The sequence below is a fragment of the Lytechinus variegatus genome, chromosome 7 (assembly GCF_018143015.1).
Source record: "Lytechinus variegatus isolate NC3 chromosome 7, Lvar_3.0, whole genome shotgun sequence".
NCBI lineage: Eukaryota > Metazoa > Echinodermata > Echinoidea > Temnopleuroida > Toxopneustidae > Lytechinus > Lytechinus variegatus.
In genome coordinates this window covers 10,799,326-10,808,805 of record NC_054746.1, presented here as the reverse complement: position 1 = coordinate 10,808,805, position 9,480 = coordinate 10,799,326, and the positions used below count along the sequence as shown (strand labels likewise).

General features: G+C 33.8%; 1 protein-coding gene across 1 annotated transcript in view; it reads right to left on the bottom strand.

The window, feature by feature from the left end:
* Positions 1-93: 93 nt before the first annotated feature.
* LOC121418427 (UPF0394 inner membrane protein YeeE-like) overlaps positions 94-9,480 on the bottom strand; it is a 46,379-nt gene continuing 36,992 nt past the window's right edge. The window contains exons 7-9 of the mRNA XM_041612280.1: positions 6,979-7,148; positions 5,084-5,235; positions 94-3,893 (exon numbers count right to left, since the gene is read on the bottom strand). Coding sequence (XP_041468214.1) covers positions 3,776-3,893; positions 5,084-5,235; positions 6,979-7,148 — 440 coding nt within the window. The 3' untranslated portion in view covers positions 94-3,775. The remainder of the gene's footprint in view (positions 3,894-5,083; positions 5,236-6,978; positions 7,149-9,480) is intronic.

Below are 9,480 nucleotides of genomic sequence, written 5' to 3'. Positions count from 1 at the left end.
GCCCTTTTATCTGTCCATCTTCCCCTTTTATCTCTCTTTTTTCTCTCTATCCTGATTTGTCTTTTTTTCACTTTCCCTTTTCCTCTTTCTCCCTCTCTCTCTCTGTTTTTCTCCCTTTTAAACAAACAGTCCTCTTCATATATACAGTATTGTAATCGAGGTTGAAAGGATTTGTATGTTTTTAATGATGCTAATGTCATGTGTGTGAAATGTACATCGGTGAATTCAATGAAGTGTCTTGATGATTGACAAACATTTGTCTCCATTTTCTCTTTAATCTCGTGTGATGTTCATAAAGAATTTTCAAGGAGACTATGAGACGTAGCTTGTTTTACGGCTAGAAGTGGCAGTACATGTCGTGGAAAAGGAGATGAAACAAATTGCAGATAAATGACTAACATGTGTATGCAAAGTGCAGTTCAAGAGAGCAGTTGGGTGTTTCGTAAAGCTTTCCATAAGTTACGAATGACTCTCTGCACGACTAGTGATCCTTTTTTTTCTGCTTAATGGTATATCCCTTTGTAACTGCCTTAGTACCTGAGAACATATTCCAGTCATGCGTAAAGTCCTGCGTAACTTAACGAACAGCTTTATTAAACATCTACCAGGTTTGAACATAAAGATCTTATAGGAGAGAAAGAATGAAAGAGATAGAGAATGAAAGAAGAACAGACAAAGGTAAAAATTAATTCAAAAGGAGGAAAGGAAGGAGAAAGTAAAAAAAAGTACTTCATTTCAAGATTTGAGCTTCGTGACATCATACAAATGCTGAATGAATGTGACTCGAATACCGAATACAACAGTCAGGTTCAAGAAATAGATTGCATATTATGATGTTCCTTTATTTATGTAATATTACATGTACTCGGTATGGTCTTGTAACAAAATGCTGGTGCCACATGTCACCAAGCACATGGGTATATATTGGTCTAAAAGCACTTGGTCTTCTTCCCAGATAGTCTAATACCACATGGGCTATTCCCATTTGGTCCACTTTCAATTTGATCTAATTTCTGTATGGTCTACAGTACATTCCGTCTAATACCCATGTAGTCTATTTGTAATTCTCATTTAGTCTAATGCCACTTGGTCTAATTTTCCACTTCATCTAAATTATCATTGTTTACTCTTTACAAATTAAAAAATAGTATATTTCACTTTGTGAAAATGTTGTTCATAATACAGTTCATCTAACCTTGTAGACGAAGTGGTATTAGACCAAGTGGGTATTAGACAAAGTGGGTCTATTCTAACTAGATATTAGATAAAAAGTGGTAGGTTGGCTAAATTAGGCCAGTTAATAGACCAAATGGTTAGTAGACTAATTGTAGACGTACCAGTATTAGACCATATGGGATGAAACCAAATGTAAAGTAGACAAAGCAGATATACATGTAGACCAACTGGCAACTTGTAGTCACCTAAGCACATATTACCTGAATACATCTCTTTCAAATACAAATCACAATATCGATTATATAAAATTTCAATGTATAAACATCAATCGAGAAGTATAAAACATTCAACCAACGACACCTTCATCAACAAACGTAAATGTAACATAAATTAACATATATTATGTTTTTATCAGAATATACACCACAACAGTAGAAGTTTATATAAATTTGAGGTAAAGTTTAGGTGGATAATCATTGTTCTGGTTTAAAGAAAAATTTACAAAACACGATAAAAAGTCCATCTGGCAAATATGCATTTACTCAAAGCTGGGACTAATTATGGGCTTATCTACGAGATGACAATAGCATATTTTAGTAATATGATGAACTGAATAATGAAAAATAATAAGATGAGACTTAAATCTAATTCCAGCATCACAGTGAACCTTAAGATAAAATGTCTACAAAATATTTTCAAAAATATAATTTTCAATCAAAGGCTCAAGCTACCAAATTATTTTAGTGCAATAGACATTTGCATTTTAGAGCATACATGAGCCGAATACATCATGTCAGGCACTGATATAGATATGTAATACCAATCCATAACTTGCAAATTCATTTGAAGATTTATAGAGTTGTCTTGTTCAGATAGATACTCCATGTCATATTTTCAATCATGTATAGATTATAGTATAGACACAATAGAGTATAGACACAATACAAATGGCATTTCTCCTTATTTCAAATTAGAAAATGATTTACAAAATTGTTTTGGACAATAATTATGAGGAGAACCATCAAGGAACAACAAATCAATTTCAAAACAAACTGCAGCATAATATGTTTAGAAATATCTTGCAGCATAGCAGTATGCATTGTAAGGTTGTGAGTTTAAGCCAAGTTTTACAATTTTCAGATAAAAGGAATAATTTCAAGATAAATTTTATACAGATTGTTGTGTCTTATGAATATTTTTTTTGTGGGGGGAGTTGGTTATTGCAAATCAAAATGTGTTTTTCAAGAACTTGAATTTGTATGTTGAGACACGCTTGAATTGGACATCAGTCAACGATTATATATTTGTATGATTTACTTTAACAAACTTGAACATAAAGCCCATAAAATGCCTGCATGATCATCAGTCATCTATTTGGTTTATTACTGTATATTTCTCATCTTGAATGTACATGAATTTATGTTATATTTCACTTCTCTTGAAACATTCAGGACTTCTCACCACCAGTGCCAAATTCTTTCCATTTCATTGATGCCTGACTCCTAATAGTACTGTTAATATCACCACATAGTCCTTGTATATCGAGGTAGCAACCTGTCCAGTTACAAGATGAAATCTCACTAATATTCATTCTTCATACTATATACATTAAGTCGCAGTTCCAATTCTTTCTGTCATGCAAATCTAATATTAATCATATTTACAGTGGCGCATATCTAAAATAATTTGTAATTTTTGCCTGTCAAAATGAATAATGCAAGAGTTTATACACATTCGGTGGGAGACAGAACTGACCATCATCATGATCAATTAAAAGATAAAACTCCAAGTAAAATTGCAAATCATCCATAAATCTTGGAGTTGGCTTCTTGGCATAAGCTTCTATATACATAAATATATACACACATATACATGTATACTCTGAATATGCAACAATGCAGCAAAAAAAATTAAAAGAGAAGAAATAATTCAATACATACAGTATTATACACTTTACGAATATATTAGTTTTCTTAAGGCACTTGTGAACTGAATTATATTACTCATATTAAGGCAAAAAAGTATTCTTAAACATTCTCATAACTTCGTTATCAATTCTAATGACTTCTCAGAGATACTATAATTGATGCGGATTCTACTTAAACAGGACTGGTGACTACGTTGCCCTATTTCATTTTGTTAGAGGTATTAAAATGTGCAAATCAATTCATAATTCATAACCTGACGTTGTATCACCTGAATCTCTACCTCTTGAATTTCCATTATGGTCTTTTGAATACATCTACTTTGACTGATGAAATTAATTAGTTTGATGAATAGTATATCAACAGATTTTTGTCTGAGTTAGTGTTTAATAAATAAATAAATAGTAAATGCAATGAACATGCAGCAACATTTTTCTATCAGCAAATTTGTCTACCTTTCAAGTAAAACTGCCAGACTCTCATCCCATAGGACTCGCCATATTTTATGTGAAAGTCTGACACTATTATTTCTTAAACAGTTACATGAGGTAAATCTTAGGATGCAGCATTGTTGAAAAAAAAATCACGTCTTTCTTGAGATTTAAAGAAATTATTTTTTAATCAAGTATAAAATTTTGTCAGAAAAAAGATGAAGACTGCGGTATGGGTGCTGTTCAGTAGATACCGAGGGTTGTCATGGTAATTGCTGTAGCGATGCCTCCAGCAAACATGGCTGGAATAGCAATGAAAGATAAGATTGAGAGAGAACCGATGCCAGAGAGACCATGACCACTGAAAAATGAAAAAGAGAAATGATAAATAGATTTAGATAAAGATCTTTTTGATTATCGCCCTTTTCCTCTGTTTTCCTGTTTTATTTTTATATATCACTACTCGAAAAAAAAAAATCATACTGGGATTATTACCCTGTACTACTCAGTATCCCTGAATGAATGAAATTACAGTGGAGGCATTGAAATTGATAAATCAATCTTTACCTGCATTGATTATTATCTTAAATGAATTGAATTATAGTTTAAGTCACTTAGCTTGATAAAACAATCTTTACTTATATTGATCATGGTCTTAAATGAATGAAATGAAAGTACAAGTTGTTCAGAGTGAGATTATATTACCTATACTCTTTACTTATATTTAGCATGTTCTTAAAGGGATGAAACTATAGGTCATTGTAACAAGTCTGAAGATTGATAAAACAATCCTTGCTGATATTCATCATCTTAAATGAATGAAATTACAGTTAAAGGTCAAGTCCACCTCAGAAAAATGTTGATTTGAATCAAAGGAGAAAAATCAGACGAGCACAATGGTGAAAATTTCATCAAAATCGGATGTAAAATAGGAAAGTTATGATATTTTAAAGTTTCGGATAATTCTAACAAAATAGTTATATGAACGAGCCAATTACATCCAAATGAGAGAGTCGATGATGTCACTCACTCACTATTTCTTTTGTTTTTTATTTTTTGAATTGTACAATATATCAGTTTTTACGAATTTGACGATTAGGACCTCCTTGCCTGAAGCACAAAATGTTAAAATAATGGAATTCCACATGTTCAGGGAGGAATGAACCTTCATTTCACATGAAAATGATGAGAAAATGAAAATATTTCATATTTCATATTTCATATAATGAAATACAAAAGAAATAGTGAGTGATGTCATCAGTTCCTCATTTGCATAGCGACCGAGATGTGCATATAACTGTTTTGTGAAATGAAGCGAAACTTTGAAATGCCATAACTTTCTTATTTTACATCTGTTTTTGATGAAATTTTCAGTGTTATGCTTGTTGAATTTTTCTCTTTTTATTCAAACCAAGATTTTGTTGGGGTGGACTTGTCCTTTAACTAATGCAGATTTATTAAAAAAAAAAATACCTTTAGACCCTACTTGTACTCATCATCTTTAAATTACAATATGAGTCATTTTGATTGATAACACAGTCTTCACCATACCTCGTACATCCTCCTGCCAATCTGGAGCCATAGATCATGATCACACCGCCCAGCAGTGCATGTAGGGGAGGTACTCCCACCGTTGAGGACCATGTACCAGAGGAAAGAGCTGAGGCTGCCGCACCACCAATCGCTGATGTGATGTACAGGACCTTGTGTTCAGAAATAAAATGTATTCATTTATAAACAGAAATAAATCACTTTACAATCACAAACTCACGTTTTTATTGTCTCACCTGCGAAGCAAAGTGAGACTATAGGCGCCGCTTTTCCGACGGCGGCGGCGTCAACATCAAATCTTAACCTGAGGTTAAGTTTTTGAAATGACGTCATAACTTAGAAAGTATATGGACCTAGTTAATAAAACTTGGCCATAAGGTTAATCAAGTATTACTGAATATCCTATTAGAGTTTCATGTCACATGACCAAGGTCAAAGGTCATTTAGGGTCAATGAACTTAGACCATGTTGGAGGAATCAACATCGAAATCTTAACCTGAGGACAAGTTTTTGAAATGTCATCATAACTTAGAAAATATATGGACCTAGTTCATGAAACTTGGACATAAGGTTAATCAAGTATCACTAAACATCCTGCATGAGTTCCACGTCACATGACCAAAGTCAAAGGTCATTTAGGGTCAATGAACTTTGGCCGAATTGGGGATATCTGTTGAATTCCCATCATAACTTTGAAAGTTTATTGATCTGATTCATGAAACTTGGACATAATAGTAATCAAGTATCACTGAAAATTTTGTGCAAGTTTCAGGTCTCATGATTAAGGTCAAAGGTCATTTAGGGTCAATGAACTTTGGCCGAATTGGGGGTATCTGTTGAATTACCATCATAACTTTGAAAGTTTATTGGTCTAGTTCATTAAACTTGGACATTAGAGTAATCAAGTATCACTGAACATCCTGTGCGCGTTTCAGGTCACATGACCAAGGTCAAAGGTCAATGAACTTTGGCCGAATTGGGTGTATCTGTTGAATTACCATCATAACTTTGAAAGTTTATGGATCTTATTCATGAAACTTGTACATAAGAGTAATCAAGTATCACTGAACATCCTGTTCGAGTTTCAGGTCACATGATCAAGGTCAAAGGTCATGTAAGGTCAATGAACTTTGGCCATTTTGGGTTTTTTTGTTGAATAACCATCATATCTCTGTAAGTTTATTGGTCTAGTTCATAAAAAAAGGGAAATAAGAGTAACCATGTATCACTGAACATCTTGTGCGAGTTAGAGTAGTATTCAAAGTCAGCACTGCTGCTATATTGAACCACGTGATGCAGGTGAGACGGCCAGAGGCATTCCACTTGTTAAAATTAATGATTGCTTGTATGTGAATTATATTTAATTTGGAGGTCATTTCTCTTTTTTCTTTAATGCGTAAGACAAATCAATTTACAAGCACAAATTGCATGCGTTTATTAAAGGATTGCTTGTACGAATTATATTTCATTTTTAGGTTATTTTGTTTTAATGTTTATCATGTATGTTTATTATTTTGAGTGTATTTACTGATACGAACAAGGCCAAATGCGTCCACTGTTCGACATGAAAAATGAGCATACATCATAGGGAGATAGTTCTTCACTCAGTATTGGGGATGGCAGTTTTATATAATGTTCTTATAAAATCATGATATAATAACGATATCCTTCGTTATGCACCCAACAAATAGAGAAACTTAATTTGAATACCCTGAGTATATGTGGTGATGTAATATCTAGAAGTGACAGAGATGTCATCAGTTGGATGTAAATGCTACTATACTCAGTTTGCTGAATAGCAGACTCATTATATGACATTCGTATATTACCATGATATAATATTGATATCACACCATGCACCCCCCAAAAAATATTAAAACTAGATACAAACTTACCTGCCACCAATTCTTAAGGCCTGTCCTTGATGCCTTGAGATAAGGTGAGAACCTCTCAAGGAAACTCATAGGAATCACCTGAGATACCAAGGTGCAATATCCTCTACTGCCACCTATTGGTTCATCCACAGCCAGGACGATGGGCAGCTGGAGACACCCAACCAGCATGCCTAGAACAATAGAGGGGAAAGATGGTGTACTGTGGGATTACATGTTTCTGGAAGAAACCACATTTTGATGATTGAAAATAGACAGCAATTGTATTTACCCATAAGATGAAAAACAAAAAAGGTTTTGAATCATGTGATTTGTAAGGAAAACAAAGAGTATTAAAGTTAATGTTAATAAATGGAATAAGCAAACATCAAATTTCTGTTTTGAAGGTGCGTAAAATATACAGGGTAATTATAGTCACGTATGATGATGTTGCATTATTCCCAATACCAGTGTCACTAATAAGACGATATGATTTCTTTTCTCTCTCCCCCGAGTGTAGAATGGAATAAATCAACAAATATTGATATAAACACCTGACTTAGTCCCAGACGGGACTACTTTTGCACATTCTGTACCCCTTTGGGATTACCAAAATTAGATTATTTGACCAAATTGTGTCTAGTGGCAACAGACCACACAGTTGTCAAAGATCCTATTATGTTGGATACACTGAAACAATAGAAGATGCCTTGGGTTAAACTGCTTGGACACTGTCATAAAATCAAGGTGAATTGTGAGACACAGTCATCGGGAAGTTGGCCTTATTAAGCGTTTCCTTCGTCCAATTCAATGATTCCGAACGTTGATTGACTGATTAGTCTGTGTCAGGGAGGGGGATAGGACATGCTTCCAGCTTTAGATTCAATGGTCACGTTTGCAGATAATTAATCTCTCGGACTTAAGGATTGTCATATCATGGCTCATTACATAATAAAACTTTTACAGTATCTTTGTCATCCAATAGTTACTTCCATGGAGTCCCTGGTTTTGAATGGCTATTTAAGAAGCAGTTTTACAATGTGATCATATCAAGAATTGCCGTTTATAAACGACTATATAAAACCATTTGAAGGATTTTTCCAGTGTGTCGAGAACAGAAGTTGAATTTCCTGACGACTAAAATTATTTCTTGATATCAAGGATTGTATTTGTTGATATCGATAATGCAATATATTGATATAAATAATTTAATTCAATTCATTTTAATAATTAGGATTAAAAAGTGAAAGGGCTTTACATACATCAGCATACATTGGCTAACATATGTCAAGGGCCCCATCTTACAAAGAGTTACGATTGATGTGATCAACCACAACTATGAAAAGCCACCAAAGTCAGCATCTAAAATGCATGTTTGTTCAAAATATTTGCTACATAATTATGTATATTTATGCTTCCATCCTTTTCTTGAAAATTCAGTGTGCTTCTCTTCGTTTGCAAAGGACTTTTAACTAATTTCACTGTTAAAAAAATTATGATTTGATTTCCATATAGGTGAGAGTAGTGGGATCAATCATAACTCTTTGTAAGAAAGGGTCCTGGTGCCACAGCCCTTAATACGAGACTCTAATATAGGGATGATGACACGGGGAGGATGGTGAATAGTGTTGTTAGTGTTCACCCTTTTATTGCAAGTGACAGCCTGAATCTCCGCAAGTCTCATAATGAGGTTACCCCGAGCTAACTCGACCAGAATGACTGGTGATGAGTTTAAAGAAAGTTGAGAGACTTTCATAACACTTCCCCACTGCCGATGTTTCACCCTTTTCCTGTCTTCACTAAGTGCTTTATTTTGAACCCAAAGAACTTAATAATAAGTTACATTTATAAAATGCATAATGCTCAATATTTCTAAGGCTTCTTATAGAAATTATTATTACCCTGGCCAACGGATCCTGGCATCCCAAACACAATGTATGCACTTTCTCCAATCCTTTGGGGACGTACCTCCTTTATTCGACTACCTCCCTGATAATTGTTTTATTATCGATAAGAATATTTCATGAGACCAATCAATGATCACATGGAAATTCCTTGAGATGGTGTATGCGAATGAGGCACCTGGTAAGATAATAGGGATGTCAATCTACTATAATGACCATTTGTCGTTTTATTCCTATATTTTATTTATCTTTATATTTTATTTATCTTTATGCCTGGGATAATATGGTTACATAAAATTAATAAAGCACATCTGCTAGTTCACATCTTGTCACCTAACTACCCACAATTTACCAAATCTGACACTGACATGTCCTTCCTGAAAAACCCAGTGTTATACAGTTTGTCCACAGTGTGATGTCATCATCACACTACATGTATTTGAGCATTTTAACTGTGTGTCAAATTATTGCATTATCAATACTGTGAACACTCACTGTATAAATATCCAGTGTGTAATTGTCTTCAGACTGTTTAATTTGAATATTTTAACAGTGTAAATCACATCTTCACATAGTCCACTGTGTGAGTACATTATGAATGCTCATATTGTACAGGTGTCCA